Source organism: Bos taurus, chromosome 16, assembly GCF_002263795.3.
Source record: "Bos taurus isolate L1 Dominette 01449 registration number 42190680 breed Hereford chromosome 16, ARS-UCD2.0, whole genome shotgun sequence".
Lineage (NCBI taxonomy): Eukaryota > Metazoa > Chordata > Mammalia > Artiodactyla > Bovidae > Bos > Bos taurus.
In genome coordinates, this window is record NC_037343.1 from 35,394,255 (window position 1) to 35,413,322 (window position 19,068).

The 19,068-nt window shown below is 41.5% G+C and overlaps 1 protein-coding gene across 5 annotated transcripts in view; it reads left to right on the forward strand.

Annotated features, from left to right (window-relative positions):
* Positions 1–1,512: 1,512 nt before the first annotated feature.
* Positions 1,513–19,068, forward strand: part of RGS7 (regulator of G protein signaling 7) — a 486,948-nt gene continuing 469,392 nt past the window's right edge. For 2 of the 5 annotated variants that reach the window (XM_024976011.2, XM_059875223.1), the window contains exons 1-2: positions 1,564–1,653; positions 2,863–2,992. In XM_024976011.2, coding sequence (XP_024831779.1) covers positions 2,915–2,992 — 78 coding nt within the window. In that variant the 5' untranslated portion in view covers positions 1,564–1,653; positions 2,863–2,914. 5 annotated transcript variants of the gene reach the window in all.

Here is a 19,068-nt window from a genome sequence, read left to right on the forward strand (position 1 = left end):
CAAGGAGCAAGCATCTTTTAATTTCATGGCTGCAATCACCATCTGCAGTGATTTTGGAGCCCAGAAAAATAAAGTCAGCCACTGTGTCCACTGTTACCCCATCTATTTGCCATGAAGTGAATATGCCCAATTACTCTTTCCAAACTTATTAATCCAATTCATCACAACTTCCCGGAATTGACTGAATGAATGGCAAGAGAGAGGGGCTGAAGGGGACGAGGCAGGTTTTGGCTACAGTAAGAAAGTTAAGCACATATTTAGAGAAGAAGTGGAAAAAGTGGCAATTTTGCTGAAAAAAATCACAATTTCCAGAGCACACGAGGGAGATGGTCAGACTAGGGTGTGTGTAACATAGTTTGGGCTAGGAATCTCTGCCCTGTATTATTCAGAAAAGAGGGTAGGTTGAAAAAATACATGTTTCCTGGTTAAAAGCTGACAGGAGCTAGGCGGGACTGAGGAAAGGCACTTGAGGACACGGCCCTGGGTTTACTTTGATGGGCTCTCCTGACCAGTTGTAACTTCCATTCTTATCTAGGATGTTAGGAAGAGGCTAGCTTGATTATTTTGTGTTTCTCCCCAACACCTGGCCCAGCTGTGGAAGGAAAACTTCAGATATTTTTAACTTCACGACCCTGCCCCTGAAAGCCAGACACACTACTTTCTTTACTATAATTGGGACAAAAGTGATTTTTCTTCTTAATATCACTCTAATCCTTACAGAAGAACTAGTGACAGCCACCTGAAGAATAATTATGGGGGAATCATCACCCTACCCTCATTCTTTGAAAACTGCTGGAGGGTGAGAGTTAAGTGGGTGACAGGTCCTCTGAGCATCTCCTGTCTAAAAGACAAACCAGATATTGCGACTATACCTTCATTGTAACAGGTGGCAAGATGTGCACTTCGAGTTGGCAGTCTCCAAATCGTTTTCCATTTCTCTAACTTAGGAGGAAGCTGTGAAATTTGCAGGCAAACGGACTGAATGACTCATTCGATCCTGGACATTTCCTTCACTCCTAGGATGTCTCAATATCCCTCTACTCCCGTTTTTAAAGCATAACGATAATCAGTCATCTGCTACCCTCGCAGTGTCAGCGTAGTCACCGGGCACGTGACCAAAGTGGCCCGCAGCAAGGGGCTACCTCCATTCCTGCATGCCTCCATCCATCCATCCACCCACCCACCCATCGCCCTTTCTGTTCTCCGGCTTAACACTCCCATCTCCAGGCCTTCAGCGGCGCGCACACCGGCGAGCCGGGTGTGCAAGGGCCCAGGTTGCACGCGCCTGGGGGCAGGGCGGCCACTTTCCCTGCCCGAGACGGTGGGGCGGCAGAGGAGACGGGGCAGCGAGGCCGCGCGGAGCCGAGCCCCCCGAACCCCGCCCGGCTCCCCTCCCCGAGCCGGCACCTAGGGACGCCGGGTCCCACGTGACAGTCCCCTCCTCCCTCCCCAGTCGCGCGCACGGGCCGGGCGTCTCGGTCCCGCGCGCGCTCGTGGTCCGGGAGCCCGGGAGCCAAGCGAAGGAGGGAGCGGTGGAGCGCGGGCCGTCAGAGCCCTGTGCCCGCGCGGAGGTGATGAAGCTGGCCGCGCGCTGACACCGCCGCACCCAGCCGCCGGGAAGCAGGCGCCTCGGGCCGCGACCTTGAGGAGGAGGTACGAGGCTGGGCACGGGGATGGGGGTGGGCTGGGGTGGGGGCGGAGGTCGGAGGCGGTGCCCCGGAGCCCCGCGCCCGGGTCCGCGGGCTGACACCGCCGCCGGCCCGGCTCCAGTGCGCGGCTCAGGCTCGCCTGCCATTTGCTGCCGCCGCAGGCGAACCGGGCTTGCTTGTTTTCCCCTCTCTCTCTGCCTGGTCGCTCCGAGGCTTCCGCAGTTGGCGCTGCTCACGGTGACCCAGGTAATTGCCTGAAGGGCCGACCTCCCACCTGGTCTTGTTGCCAGGACACCTTCTCCGCCTTCTGGCCGGGGTTGGTTAGGGTTACGCCGCGACTTCCGAAGCCCAGTTGGGCCGAGGGGAGAAGCAGCAGTGGCCCGGCAGTGCAGGCAGGTGAAAGTCGAGGAAGCTGCCTTGACTCTGTGCGGGAGACCTAGGGGAATGAAGAGGAAACACATGACTGGAGAATGGCCCAGGAATGGGCCTCTGATGCGCTTGCATGCGGGGAAACTAGACAGACACCTGGGAGAAAGTGCTGCCACAGGGTGTAGCCTTTTTAACCACTCGGGGAGGGAGGGGGGAAACACCATCCGGTGGAGATGCAAGTATTGGGAGAGAAGAGAACTCTGTAGGATGGAAATGGTAACCGTGTTTTTTTTTTTTTTTTTCCAGTGAGCCTCAAACACTTTTAAAAATGAGTATCCAGAAAATCAAGTCAATTAAAACCCTAGTCAAATGACAATTTTAACTAAAAGATTGTCATTTCTTACAATTTCCTGGGAGTACTGTAGGTGTAAATTTTGTTTTTTTTTTTAATCTATTTCTGTGCTACTTTCTACAAGCCAGCCCCAGCATGTAAGCATGCTCCAATGTTGGATGGGGGTGATGAATCAAGAGTCAACCTGCTTGGATAGTTAGGGAGTTTGGGATGGTCATGTACACGCTGCTGTATTTAAAATAGATAACCAACAAGGACCTTTGTACAGCACATGGAACTCTGCTCAATGTTATGTGCCTGCCTGGATGGGAGGGGTACTTGGGGGAGAACGGATATATGACTGAAGAGCTTCACTGTTCACCTATAACTACCACAACATGGTTAATCGGCTGTACTCCCATACAAAGTAAAAAGTTTAAAGTTTGGAAAAATAAGAGTCAACCTTCTTAAGTACTACCATTAAGAACTCACTGAAGTCTCTGTCTCTTGCAGGGTAGACTGACAATTCCTGTATCTGAGAGTGGACCACCGGGTGTGTGGTGACATGGCCCAGGGGAATAATTATGGACAGACCAGCAATGGGGTGGCAGATGAATCACCCAACATGCTGGTATACAGAAAGGTAAGGATTTCTTCACTTTTCTGGAAAAAAGGAAACTTCTGGCTTCTTTGAATTTTTCTTTCCCCCCTCAGATCAGAGTATCTATCAGTTTTGTGACCTTAAAAATTCTCCAAATCCTTAATGACTGCATACTATACTTGAGGATGAGCTGACATTCTCAAGTAATGCATATGTATAGAGACATAGTGAAGTACACGAGGCTACTGATACTCTGTTCTCACACTTTCTCTGTGGATCCTACATGGATGAAGCTGTACTCAGCAGCAGCAGCAGCAAATTTGGACATCCCACATATTTTGTTTGTCATATACAGGATTTTATAGTATCTGTAATAGTTTTTAAAAGCTTTTTCTAATACTCTTCCTAAGCTTTTGGGTTGTAATGATCATACAGATGTATAACATTTTAGAAATGAAAGAAGACTACATTGCATTCCTGGGGCAAGAGTGAATGTGGCTATGTATGTATGGGTGATTTAATAATTTTGCTTCTAACTAAATAATTCCAGTTTCTTTTTTTAAATCTTAGCTTAAGGTATTTTTTACTTTGTGTTATTTTTATAATTTTACTTATGGGTATTTATGTTCTAGTGCCATATGCCCATTAAATAAGTCTTTATATTTTAGAAGCTTTTTTTCCCTCCAAACTGATCTGACAGCTTTATGCATTTTATAATGATGCTGTCAACACCAAATTTCTAGATATTGAGCCACCATAATAAAGATGTATTTGAATAGTGTATGTGCTTCAGAGTGGTTGCTTAGGTAAATTCTTTCTGGTTAGAATCAATAATCTTAACTAAAATTAAGGAAGCAGCATTCTTCATTTAAATTCTGGTACAGAACTTACTGCATTTTCTGGGGGATTATTTTTCTTTAGCATATTATTTGTAGTGCTTATTGGGGTAGGATTTCTTTAGTTAACACTAGCAGTGGTAAAAAGGAAATTGGGCCTGGAAAACCAAGAAAACTGTTAAAGATTTTAATTAGTATGAGCCCATTGAAGAGTCTAGGATGAGTTTACTAGAGGATCAGAACTGGTTATGGAGAAAGATGAAATGCTTTCCACCTTGACCTGTACTAAATCCAGACTTTCCTTCATTGTGGCCCAATGTCATTAACAGGTGCTGATGATACGTGTTTGCGGAAATCTTGTTATTGTTTCTATATGAATATGCATGGATATCCTGATGGTGCTAATCTTGTAGACTGTAGTATGTTGTGTACCTGTAAATGCAGGGGTGTGTGTGTGTGTGTGTGACAGCACAGTAAAACTTTTTCTTCACAGGGAACAAAATTGCCTATTTTAGTCTTAAAGCATCCCGACTGAATAAATCAAGGAAATAATCCCCTTGAGCTTAATTATTACTATTCTATTCCTATACTGATTGAAATTATTGGATATTTGCCCATTCTATATAAATTCAGTTAGGAGAAGACCTATTTTGGGGCAAGTTACGTGTTTCTAAAGAAGTTGTAATATTCCTTATTTTTTTGTATGACTTTGAATATTGTAACATGAAAGATATGAGAATTGTAAATTCTATCTTGTAGGTTTGTGCAGTGTTGAGAGTTGGACTTTTGTAAAATTACTAAGTTAGCTATTTTTGTTAGGTCAAACACTGTATTCTCCATTTCTCTATAAATGATCCGAGGCTAAATTGATTGGACACCTAACAGTTATCTTGATTAGAAATAAACAATATGATATCAATCTGTGTGTCTCATTTAGTCAGTTATCATGAGAATAAGTGAAAACTGAGGCTAGGAGTTTTATAGATAGTTATTGGATTATTTAGTGTACCTAAGGTTCGTACTGCTAATTTTGAAACATTAAGTTGTTGTTTAGTATCAAACTGTCATTATGGTTACTTAAAAGTGAACAGGCTATGATGACTTCATAGCCTGGGGAGAGAATGTAATTATTTTTCATTCTTTTAAGCCTTGCTGTTCTGTTGTGTAAGCTTGGAACCGCTTGTGCTACTTCTTTTGCCCTCCTTTGTTTAGGGTAGTGACACATATAATTAATTTCTAGAAAAGATTTCCCTGAGAAATCCTTATTAGAAAAATGTAACTCCAGTAAATTTTACTCATAATGCTTAATTATGGGTTGCTTGTCTATCCTTTTATTTTCTGAATGTATATATTTTTTGTTTTTGTTTGTGACACAAATAATAATATTAATACATAAATACCAGATAATTTATATAAAGATACACAATGTTCTTGGTTATCATTTGCTGGTTACCAAGTCTCATGGTCTGTTTCTGTAGGCAGATATACATCATGACATCATGTGACCATTTAACTTCTGTTTTTTTGTATCTTATGTGGGCTTTGACATTTAATATCTTCTCAGTAGAGACAAAATTTTAATGTGAAGAACAGCAGAGTAGTTGGAGGAGGGTTGTAGGTTAACTTCATGTATTAGAATATTTCAACTGGTGGACTTGCATAAAAGAATAAGTGATATGTTACAAATGCTAAATCAAAGGTGAGGAAAGAATTTCAACCTCACAGTGCCTTGCTTAGTATCAGTGAGGAGAATGCTTGGGGAAATTGCTGTTTTATTGATTTATGCCAATTTTCCACTTCTGGTTAATTGTGGAAACATAGCATTTAAAGTGGGCTCTGAACTAGAAGTGTTCATGGTGTTCTCACTATTTCCCCTCCCTGCAAGCCGCCCAGGATTCAGATGGCTTATACCTACTAAAGATATGCATGCACTAATTCCGTGTTCTCTTGGTAAGTTATGTATGAGGTTTAGGAACGTTCTCATGTGGGATAGGAAACAGTGAATGGTTGTCAAAGTGGAATACACAAAAGAGCTGGGGTTTGTGAATTTCTTGTGTTGGTCTGATGTCCCTCCACTATGATTGCCCTCATACGGATTATTGTGGTTCCTGCAAATAATGGGAACATTCCAGGAATCTTTTTTTCCATGGAGAATTCCTTTGTGATATTATGGGGAAAATGTACAATGGGTAGAACTATGATCTTCCAGGTAGAGTGAGCGTTACCTTTGTAAAAGCTGCAGGCATTACTAACACTGTTACTGACCAGGGTTCTTGGACTCCTTAATCAATAGAAATTGATAAGATTCCAGATGAGAAATTCAGGCAAGATTTTATTGGCTTTAAGGCTTTATTGCTTACTCCCCGAGGTGGAGCAAGGTAGCCCATTAAATGGGATGAGGGTAAGGATGAACGTGTGGTTTGGACTGGACAGATGCCTTGGGTGGTCTGCCAGCCCCCTTGGTGGGGCTGTGTGCAGGGATCATGCACAGTACCCGGGATGCCTCAGAAGTGGCAGCTGGGTTTTTGGTCTTTTTGTATCTTGTTCATAATTTGCCAACTGCATATGTACGCAGTTATTTTTAGTGTCTTACAGTTTCTTTATATTCTGTTGCTTGAGATGAGCAGATGAGGAGATGTGCAGGTGCAAGCATTACAACAAAGGGTCCCAGGTCCCAGACCCAGCCTGTCTCAACACTGCTTCACAGTCAGGGTTGGTACCTGCAAATCAGTCTCGGATATTTGCTGGTACCTTTTTGACTTAATATGAGGACTCTTTGTAGGCTTCGTTTGATAGCAGAGGTACATTTTAAAAAATCATATGGACAAAATATTATCCTTAGCAATTTTTCAATTCATAATGTTGCTTTTTCCACAAGCAAGTGATGAAACTAGAGTGGTTATGTCATTTTATATATATGAAAACATTAACAAATGTATAAAATGTGAGGCTTAACCACTTTTAGTAGTGGGACTTCCTAAGTTCCCTTCGGTAGGCCTTAACTAGAATGGAATAGAAATAAATCAACTTCCTGAAGAAGAGACCCACCTAGCTCCAACTCACCCTGGATTCAGATTAGCTTCTTGAAATGTATGTAGAGGTGACAACTCACGTGTCAAACACTGCTCTCTTTCTTGGTCTTCTCATTCCTGGGGTACTGGCTGTGAAGGATTGCTGAGCTAGAACCCGAGATGATAGGGAGACACATTCTAAATTTGGTGTCTGGCCAGTATGCTGCCCACCAGACAGCATACATCACTTTTCATCCAGAAGCTGACATTCCTAAACTTGAAAAACAAAATATCTAGGGCACCTTGTGGGCCAGTATTTCAAATTGGCTGGCATGCTGGCTTCATACTAGCAGGAATGTTCAGAATGACCAATAATTTCTGGTGTTATTGCAACAACCATTTATGCTCCAGCTGTCAGAAAAGAAAAGGAAAATATTTTCCTCATTCACTGTTTTAGTGGAATGAACACATCTTTTGGAAAGAGCAAATGTATAAAGTTCACGATACCTCTCCCCTCCACAAGCACCCTGACCTTTTCCCTCACCCATTCTCTCTTCCCTTCCTCTCTCTTTGTTGTCCATCTAGTCACTCTCTTTCCATTTGTTTCTTCCTTTTAATTTTTCTTTTCAAAGAAGACCTAAGGGTGAAGATATAATTTTCCCTAAGATGCTGCTCATTTTAATTGTGAAACAGAAAGTTATGTTTTGGAGGTGAGAGCAGGTACCAGCCTTGTTTTGACTACCTCTTAGGCACAGACACTCAGATGGGTGCTTTTAAACTTGGTATCATATTGTGGTTGTGGCAAAGGGTTAGTCTTGAAGGACACACTTCAGTTCAGTTGCTCAGTTGTGTCTGAGTCTATGTGACCCCAAGGACTGGCTTCCCTGTCCATCACCAACTCCCAGGGCTTGCTCAAACTCATGTTGGTTGAGTTGGTGATGCCATCCAACCATCTCATCTTCTGTCATCCCCTTCTCCTCCTGCCTTCAATCTTTCCCAGCATCAGGGTCTTTTCCAATGAGTCAGCTCTTAGCATCGGTGGCCAAAGTACTGCAGCTTCAGCTTCAGTGTCAGTCCTTCCAGTGAATATTCAGGACTGATTTCCTTTAGGATTGCCTCGTTTGATCTCCTTGCAGTCCAAAGGACTCTCAAGAGTCTTCTCCAACACCACAGTTCAAAAGCATCAATTCTTTGGTGCTCAGCTTTCTTTATATGTGACTATTGGAAAAACCATAGCTTTGGTTAGCTGGACCTTTGCTGGCAGTATCTCTGTATTTTAATATGCTGTCTCGGTTGGTTATAATTTTTCTTCCAAGGAGCAAGCGTTTTATAATTTCATGGCTGTAGTCACCATTTGCAGTGATTTTGGAGCCCAAGAAAATAAAGTCTGCCACTGTTTCCATTGTTTCCCCATCTATTTGCCATGAAATAATGGGACTAGATGCCATGATCTTCGTTTTTTGAACACTGAGTTTTAAGCCAGCTTTTTCACTCTCTTCTTTCACTTTCATCAAGAGGCTCTTCCTCTTCGCTTTCTGCCATACGGGTGGTGTCATCTGCATATCTGAGGTTATACTGACATTTCTCCCAGCAGTCTTGATTCTAGCGTGTGCTTTATCCAGCCCAGCATTTCTCATGATGTATTCTTCATATAGGTTAAATAAGCAGGGTGATGATATACAGCTTCGATGTACACCTTTCCCAATTTTGAACCAGTCTCTTGGTGTATGGCCGGTTCTAACTGTTGCTTCTTGACCTACATACAGGTTTCTCAGGAGGCAGGTAAGGTGGTCTGGTATTCCCATCTCTTTTAAGAATTTTCCACAGTTTTTTGTGATGCACACAGTCAAAGGCATTAGCGTAGTCAATGAAGCAGAAGTAAATGTTTTTCTGGAATTCTGTTGCTTTTTCTGTGATCCAATGGAGATTGGCAATTTGATCTCTGGTTCTTCTGCCTTTCCTAATTCCAGCTTGAACATCTGGAAGTTCTCTGTTCACATACTGTTGAAGCCTAGCTTGGAGAATTTTGAGCATTACTTTGCTGGCGTGTGAGATGAGTGCAATTGTGCAGTAGTTTGAACATTCTTTGGTGTTGCCATTCTTTGGGATTGGAACAAAAACTGATCTTTTCCAGTCCTGTGTCCACTGCTGAGTTTTCCAAATTTGCTGGCATATTGAGTGCAGCACTTTCACATCATCTTTTCGGATTTGAAATAGCTCAGTTGGAATTCCATCACCTCCACTAACTTTGTTTGTAGTGATGCTTTATTGAAGGACTGAGATGGCTCTATTTTTGAAGAGTAAGATGCGACAATTGGCCTTTCTTACATAAAAGATGTAGGGGAGCTCTCAGCCCAGTCAGAAGATCACCTCTGCTGATTGCTTTGACCTAGACATTGCCTTGGGAAGCTCTTGCTGTAGTCAGTCTGTTCTGTGAAAACAGCTATATCTGCAAGAGAGGGGAGTGACTTGTTTTCCTCTTTGGAAAAGAGTGAGTCATAGACATCACTAGTTTCTTAGTGGCGATTTAGCTGACATTTTCAGCATTAACTCAGTGCATTTGTCTTTTCAGGATTGTCCAGTCTGGTCAACCTTGAAGTTGTCACGTTTCTCCCTCCTCAAGCTCTTTTATGAAAAATAGGCTTTGACATTTTTGCACTTTCATTATCTTGATCTGTCCTTGTATAGGGTGCTGCTGCATGTTAGTGTAGAATATTTATAGGTGATAAAAAGAGAAAGGTCTGTTAGAAAACAAAGGAATGTTTGCAAATGGATAATCACAAAAGGCATTTAGGTCCTCAGATTTCTAAACTAGGGGCTCAGAGGGAAGGCAGGCATCTGTGCCATTTCTAGAAAATTCCAGAATGAAGTGTCTTCTGAATATATGACTTGAAAGCTTCTTCCTAAAGGATGTGTCTGCTATAAATATAAGTTTAATCTGTTTGAATCAGATGCAGACCTGTTTTTTCCCTCAGTGACACTAATGCGCCCTGAGATAGAATAGGACCATCATTTGTGATACTTCTGAGAAGTAGACAGAGATGTTTTATGAGTAATAATTTAATCATGAATTTTGGATAATAATTAACATTAGCTTGAAGCAAGGAAGCCTTCCATTGAGCTTTTTTCCTCACCAATTGTTGCTTGTCAGTGCTATTTGTGGAATTAAGATAAGGATTTGTGGCTTCAGTTTTATTTCCTTCCTTTCTCACCTCCAGCCTAACCGAAATCTTAATTGATCAGAGGAAAGTGCAGATGCAGAAAGGAGAAACTATGTAGAGGTTTTTAATGCCTTATAATAGCCTTTGTGGCTTTGTTGAGTGATGGAAGCAGGGTATATTTAGGTAGTATGGTTGATGGAATGGGATCACTGCAGAGAATATGAAATTATTTTGGATTTGGATATTTAGTGACTTAATAAATGTTAAGTCTCCTTGAAAACGATATTGCAGCACAAGTAATTGGCCCTTGCTCTCCCTTTCTCCCTGTACAAAGGAGGCATTTGAATGTCAGTGTTATGGAGGCTTCTATCTTACAAAATATCAATCTAATTATAAAATAATTGTAAATGTTAAAGTGGGTACGCAGTTCCTCAGGGAAAAAAAGACCCACTTCTCTGACATTTGCCCAAGGCAATATGAAAATTTAACTTACCCTCCTTTTAATTCCCTTTGTCTTGTGTCTAATTCAATTAACAAAGGTCTCAGGACATTGGAACTCTAATAGACAATCATGAACTTGATTCCAGTTCCATTAAAATTGCCGCTTGGCCTAGGCTAGAAAGAATTTGGGCTGAGGGGCCTATCCAGGGAAATAAGTTGTTGTTCTGTCTTCTGGAAAAATATATAGGAAAATGGTAGCTGTGTGATATTAGCTGGGTTCTTAACAGTAGTCTAGGAGCCTTCTTATTTAGGTTCTTTCTAATGATTAGCATGTAAAATTCTCTTTAGGAGTCAGTGTGCTAAAGTAGAAGCATGTGCACTGCAGCTGAGTGGTTTTCATTTTAAATCATGACTTTGCCCTTGTTTAGCTCTGTAGCTGTGGGTTAGCAACCTGCTGCTGCTGCTGCTGCGGCTCAGTTGCTTCAATCGTGTCTGACTCTGTGCGACCCCATAGACGGCAGCCCACCAGGCTCCCCCGTCCCTGGGATTCTCCAGGCAAGAACACTGGAGTGGGTGGGTTAGCAACCTAACTCCCTTCATTTCAGTTTTCTTACATGTAAAATGTAAAATAATAAAAAATAAAAAAAAGTTTCCTTCATAGAGCTGTTTGATGATAAAGTGAGTTCGCCTGTTCAGTTCAGTTCAGTTCAGTTCAGTCGCTCAGTCGTGTCCGACTCTTTGTGATCCCATGAATTGCAGCATGCCAGGCCTCCCTGTCTATCACCAACTCTCGGAGTTCACCCAGACTCACGTCCATCGAGTCAGTGATGCCATCCAGCCATCTCATCCTCTGTCGTCCCATTTTCCTCCTTCCCCCAATTCCTCCCAGCATCAGAGTCTTTTCCAATGAGTCAACTCTTCGCATGAGGTGGCCAAAGTACTGGAGTTTCAGCTTTAGCATCATTCCTTCCAAAGAACACCCAGGGCTGATCTCCTTTAGAATGGACTGGTTGGATCTCCTTGCAGTTCAAGGAACTCTCAAGAGTCTTCTCCAGCACCACAGTTCAAAAGCATCAATTCTTCGGCGCTCAGCCTTCTTCACAGTCCAACTCTCACATCCATACATGACTACTGGAAAAACCATAGCCTTAACTAGACGGACCTTTGTTGGCAAAATAATGTCTCTGCTTTTGAATATGCTATCTAGGTTGGTCATAACTTTCCTTCCAAGGAGTAAGCGTCTTTTAATTTCATGGCTGCAGTCACCATCTGCAGTGATTTTGGAGCCCCCAAAAATAAAGTCTGACACTGTTTCCACTGTTTCCCTATCTATTTCCCATGAAGTGATGGGACTAGATGCTGTGATCTTCATTTTCTGAATGTTGAGCTTTAAGCCAACTTTTTCACTCTCCACTTTCACTTTCATCAAGAGGCTTTTGAGTTCCTCTTCACTTTCTGCCATAAGGGTGGTGTCATCTGCATATCTGAGGTTATTGATATTTCTCCCGGCAATCTTGATTCCAGCTTGTGCTTCTTCCAGCCCAGCATTTCTCACGATGTACTCTGCATAGAAGCAAAATAAGCAGGGTGACAATGCACAGCCTTGACGTACTCCTTTTCCTATTTGGAATCAGTCTGTTGTTCCATGTCCAGTTCTAATTGTTGCTTCCTGACCTGCATATAGGTTTCTCAAGAGGCAGGTCAGGTGGTCTGGTATTCCCATCTCTTTCAGAATTTTCCACAGTTTATTGTGATCCACACAGTCAAAGGCTTTGGCATAGTCAATAAAGCAGAAATAGATGTTTTTCTGTTAAACAACCTCAATAAATGTTTCAATAAATGCAATAATAATAATAATATAATTATGCAATTATAACAATGTATAATATGTCATAGTTACATTATATATTATAATTCTAATAATTATTCTTTCCCTATTACTATTTAATGAAACACATTGTATATGCCATAGGGTCCAGTATGTTGCTATATTTTTTGATATTGGTAAAAATGTGAACATTTTAACCACTCCCAGTCATGTCTTTCTGGTAGTTAAAGGCAGATTCTGTAGGATGCTGTGGTAATACCATTTTTATGAGACAGTGAGTGTCCTAACTTACATTCTATATAGCTAGCTTCTTCTAATTTTAATAAAGCCTTTGAATTATTATCTAATATATATTTGAAGTCTGCACAGTGTTTTAGATATTACATAAACTAAATAAAGTCTTTGCCTCTGGAATTTCAGAGGTGAAAAGAAACTAAGAATTTATCTACTTTTCAATTTTGCAGATTATGAAATTTAAGATCAGAGGAGTAACATGATTGGTCTAAGTCACACAGGATGAATTCAGGTCTATATTTGTCTTTCTGTGTTATGTGTGTTTCTCTATCTTTCTCTTAAAATAAATGCAATAAGTCTTGTGTTTATGATTTAGTTTCAGTAAGAAATCAGTGTCCTGGTTACGCTGTGGCATCCATGATTATTCCCGGATATTTAATCACCACTATAGTAGATGACTAGATTCCCTTTTCCCTTCAGCTATAGTTTAGCATTTGAAGCCCCAGGAATAATATTGAGAACTAGTCCTACCTACTCTGGTAGTAGTTTTGTTCTTGATTTAATCCTGACTGGAAGTTCTAGGCTGATGAAAACCCAGAATTTGATGTTCTGTGGCAGCACTGCCCAATAGAGCTTTCTATCATGATGGAAATATACTATGTACTGTCTAATATAGTAGCCACTAGCCACAGAGGGCAGTTGAACACTTGAAATGTGGCTAATGTGACCAAGGACTTGAATTGTAAATTATATTTAATTTTAATTAATTATAATTTAAATTTAAATAGTCCCCTGTGGCTGGTGGCTATTATATTTGATAGCACAGTGATTATGGAATAAAGCCCATAGAAAAAGCGGTATCAAAGAGAAAAGATAAAAGAGAAGGCTGTACTTAGCTTGAGACTTGGCATGCAGTGCTTGCAACAACGTTGCAACAAAAAAACTGTTCAACAAACAATTTTTAAAAATTATAGTACAGATGTAAAGCTTTAAAGGAGAACCATGGCCTGCTAAGGAAATATTAGGAGATATTGTAATAAATTACACTAAAGGTTTATGTTTTGGTTTTTTTTCTGCCATGTGGAAACTGGAAGTGGTCTGCAGAGGGTGGCCCTCCAAAGGTCAGATGATAGAGGTTGTTTTGCAGCAAGACTAAAATCTGCATGCACGACTAAAATCTGCTTGCACCATGAGTATCCCAGGAAGTGCACTTGCAGCATCTCAGGTGGTTTACTAATGTTGAAAGCATTCTAATTAACCTGTGTATCTTATGGAGTCTCAGACATGCATTGTAGCCATTCCAATTCCTGTTAAGACTGAGGGGAAAACCAGAGTTCTGGGTATAAGGGATTTAAAGTGGTTGTAATCCTTGTTGAGAATTTAAAATTGGGGTATAAAGAAATCCAGTTTTTTAAAGCTTACTTCTTTTCATATACCTCAGAATGTTGAAGGGAAGGCAGTAGTCTAGGGAAAGTAGTTAACTCATGATGAAGTGACCGAGTCTCCAAGTCAGATGAGCTAGATGTGAACCCCTGCTCTGCCCCTGATTGGCTGCATAAGTCTGGACAAGTTTGTTAACTTCTCCTAGAGACTACTTTTACAGAATCATTGAAAAGATGAACTGTAAGTGAGAATGTTTGACTGAAAGTGACTGACAGGTTATGCTACAGACTCTTTGGGAATTGTGGAAGATACTGAGGTTCCTTGCAAGAATAAACTTTGCTATACTCTCCTTGACCAGTCTTCCCAGTTTGCTGAGTGTCCCTATGGCCATAGGTCATTTAGAAGCCCAACTTCCCCCCAGTTGGCCATTGATGGAAGTTCTCAAGATTGATATATATCTACATGACCATCTTTGGCCATACAAAACCTTTTGGAATGTCAGGCAAACTGGTTCAGTAGAAAGTTTTTCTCTAGTACAGAATCTAGGGAAAGTGTTCAACTTTAGTATTTAAAATGATGTATACCAAAGCATTTTGAAGGAAATTAAGTATCACATAGAACATATTATTACTCATATTTCTCTTGGTAAACTTTTTAAAATACATTTTTTTTCCCTGGAAATCAGGGCTATTTGTCACTTGCTCCAAGGTTTATATTTAGTATTTTGGGTTTTGACTTTCAGTTTATTGTTAATTAGAAGAGTTGTCTTTTATTGAGTGCTTACCATGTGTCAAGGCCTTCATGTATATTATCTGATTTCCTTAAAATATGTTGCATGTTGATTATTACCATCCTGTTTTTCTAATAAGAAACCTGAAACTGACATACGCAGACTAAGTGGCTGTCCAAGATTGCTCAGGGATTAGTAACAGAGCTGGTGAGCTCCATGAGGATGGAGACTCCTATCTTCAGTGCTATGTTCACAGCACCCAGAGATGGTATAGTAGATGTTCCTGAATACTGAGTGCCTAAGCACATGATCAGTGAATGAACAAATGAATGACTGCACAAATGAATGAATGCTTGACCCAAAGTCTGCATTCTTGCCTCTTCACTGTGTTGCTTTCATTTAGATTAGTGAATGGATAGCATGTTCAAAATTCAATTCTGTACACCATACATACATTGAGCCTCAGCTATGATTGAACCGTGTGGTGGGCCTTGGGATTAGAGTTGTGAACTAGACAGATAGGGGTTTGAATCCTCAATGAGCTTACTTTACAGTGGTGAGGTCAGATGTCAGATAACTTACTGAAGAGTGATTACTGCTGTTCTCCAGTGGACCACATTCTGTCAGATCTCTTCACCATGACCCACCCATCTTGCCCCATGGGCATGGCTTAGTTTCATTGAGTTAGACAAGGCTGTGGTCCTAGTGTGATTAGATTGACTAGTTTTCTGTGAGTATGGTTTCAGTGTGTCTGCCCTCTGATGCCCTCTTGCAACACCTACCGTCTTACTTGGGTTTCTCTTACCTTGGGTGTGGGGTATCTCTTCACGGCTGCTCCAGCAAAGCGCAGCCACTGCTCCCTACCTTGGACGAGGGGTATATCCTCACTGGCACCCTTCCTGACCTTCAACGTGGGATAGCTCCTCTAGACCCTCCTGTTCCCCGTAGCCATGGCTCCTTGGACATGGGGTTGGTCCTCCTGGCCACCACCCTTGGCCTCTGGCATGGGGTTGCTCCTCCCGGCCGCTGCCCTGGCCTCGGGCGTGGGGCGTGGGGTAGCTCCTCCCACCCGCCGCCCCTCACCTTGGACGCTGGGTATCTCCTCTCGGCCGCCCCCCCTGACCTCGGACGCGGGCAATGCAAAGAAATAGAGGAAAACAACAGAATGGGAAAGACTAGAGATCTCTTCAAGAAAATCAGAGATACCAAAGGAACATTTCATGCAAAGATGGGCTCGTTAAAGGACAGAAATGGTATGGACCTAACAGAAGCGGAAGATATTAAGAAGAGATGACAAGAATACACAGAAGAACTGTACAAAAAAGATCTTCACGACCAAGATAATCATGATGGTGTGATCACTGACCTAGAGCCAGACATCCTGGAATGTGAAGTCAAGTGGGCCTTAGAAAGCTTCACTACGAACAAAGCTAGTGGTGGTGATGGATTTCCACTTGAGCTATTCCAAATCCTGAAAGATGATGCTGTGAAAGTGCTGCACTCAATATGCCAGCAAATTTGGAAAACTCAGTAGTGGCCACAGGACTGGAAAAGGTCAGTTTTCATTCCAATCCCAAAGAAAGGCAATGCCAAAGAATGCTCAAACTACCACACAATTGCACTCATCTCACACGCTAGTAAAGTAATGCTCAAAATTCTCCAGGCCAGGCTTCAGCAATATGTGAACCGTGAACTTCCTGATGTTCAAGCTGGTTTTAGAAAAGGCAGAGGAACCACAGATCAAATTGCCAACATCCGCTGGATCATGGAAAAAGCAAGAGAGTTCCAGAAAAACATCTATTTCTGCTTTATTGACTATGCCAAAGCCTTTGACTGTGTGGATCACAATAAACTGTGGAAAATTCTGCAAGAGATGGGAATACCAGACCACCTGATCTGCCTCTTGAGAAATCTGTATGCAGGTCAGGAAGCAACAGTTCGAACTGAACATGGAACAACAGACTGGTTCCAAATAGGAAAAGGAGTACGTCAAGGCTGTATATTGTCACCTTGCTTATTTAGCTTATATGCAGAGTACATCATGAGAAACGCTGGACTGGAAGAAACACAAGCTGGACTCAAGATTGCTGGGAGAAATATCAATAACCTCAGATATGCAGATGACACCACCCTTATGGCAGAAAGTGAAGAGGAACTCAAAAGCTTCTTGATGAAAGTGAAAGAGGAGAGTGAAAAAGTTGGCTTAAAGCTCAACATTCAGAAAACGAAGATCATGGCATCCAGTCCCGTCACTTCATGGGAAATAGATGGAGAAACAGTGGAAACAGTGTCAGACTTTATTTTGGGGGGGCTCCAAGATCACTGCAGATGGTGACTGCAGCCATGAAATTAAAAGACGCTTACTGCTTGGAAGGAAAGTTATGACCAACCTAGATAGCATATTCAAAAGCAGAGACATTTACTTTGCCAACAAAGGTTCGTCTAGTCAAGGCTATGGTTTTTCCTGTGGTCATGTATGGATGTGATGGCTGAGCACCGAAGAATTGATGCTTTGAACTGTGGTGTTGGAGAAGACTCTTGAGAGTCCCTTGGACTATAAGGAGATCCAACCAGTCCATTCTGAAGGAAATCAGCCCTGGGATTTCTTTGGAAGGATGATGCTAAAGCTGAAACTCCAGTACTTTGGCCACCTCATGCGAAGAGTTGACTCATTGGAAAAGACTCTGATGCTGGGAGGGATTGGGGGCAAGAAGAGAACGGGACGACAGAGGATGAGATGGCTGGATGGTATCACTGTGTTGATGGACGTGGGTCTCAGTGAACTCTGGGAGTTGGTGATGGACAGGGAGGCCTGGTGTGCTGTGATTCATGGGGTCTCAAAGAGTCAGACACAACTGAGTGACTGATCTGATCTGATTACTGCTGGGAAAAAGGAAGAACCGAGTGTTAGGAAAATAAATTTATATTGGGTCATCTGGTTTCTAAAATAAATATTATGTTGATCCATGTCTTCTGTTTGCAGTTCTAAGTGCTTATCACAGTGCCCAGCTTCTGACACTTAGTAAGTGCTCAATAGATGAACTAAATTGAGCTGAGATAGTGTTGAAAGTCTCCAGAGATTTACAGAGACAGATGAGGCAAGAGTATTGATCTTATCCCTTCTATCTTATGATAGAGGATCAAATCTCTCCTTCCATAGACTTAAAATTTACTCAATACTTATGAACTTGAATAAAATTATTTTGCCTCTTTGAGTCCCAGTTTCCTCATCTATAAAATGGAGATAGTAATAATAATAACGATGATGATGATGACAGATTATTATAAGGATTACATAAATAGTATATGTAAAGCTTGGATAAGTAGGAAACATTTAATATATGTTAACTGTTACTTATAAATGCTGCCCCAAAGGGTTTCTTTATAAGTGGAAGAAATGATATCTGGAATTCTCCAGGCAAGAATACTGGAGTGGTAGTCATTCCCTTCTCCAGGGAATCTTCCCGACGCAGAGATCCACCCTGGGTCTCCCAGGTCTCAGGCAGATTCTTTACCATGTGAGGCACCAAGGAAGCCCCTTATAAGGAGCTTGTCCCTTTAAAATTTTACTTTCTTACACTTATTTTAGAATTTAGAATTTGCTGCTCTTCATTGGGTTTTGATGATTTTGTTTAAAACTTTTTCATATGGTAAATGTACAATAAACAATATTAAAAATTTTCATTATAGCACAATTCAAGCAAGTGCAAAAGTAGAGAAAAATAATATAAAGAATCTTCATGTGCCCATCCTGTAGAGTCAACAGTTCTTAACTGTTGGTAAATCCTGTTTAATTTATATTTCCTCACTTTGGAGTTCCCCTAGTTGGTTGTTTTGAAGCAAATCTCAGAAAATATATGACTTAAGATATAAATTCTTTAGTGTGTATAAGTAATTTTAAGGAAGATAAAGGTAACTAAAATGATTATTACTTGTCCTGCATCCTTAAAACAATGACATATTTTACTCCATAAGCTTTTAAATTCTTTCATATTGCTCAAATGAGTCTATCATTCTTTCCATTTTTTCCAAAAAAAGAAGCACAACTTTTTTTATGTACTTATTTATTGGCTGCTCTGGGTCTTCATATTGTGGCTCACAGGCTCTAGGCTCGAGGGCTCAGTAGTTGTGGCTTATGGGATTAGGTGCTCCATAGCATGTGGGATCTTCCCTGACCAGGAATGGAACCTTTCCCAGTGGAACCTTTCCTTTGGGCTTCTCTTGTGGCTCAGTAAAGAATCCCTCCCACAATGTGGGAGACCTGGGTTTTATCCCTGGGTTGGGAAGATGCCCTGGAGAAGGGAAAGGCTACCCACTCCAGTATTCTGGCCTGGAGAATTCCGTGGACTGTACAGTCCATGGGGTTGCAAAGAGTTGTACACGATTGAGTGACTTTCACTTCTTTACCACTGGACCACCAGGGAAGTTTGTTTCTGTTTCTTTTTGGTAAAATACACACAACATAAAATTTACCATTTTAAACATATTTAAGTG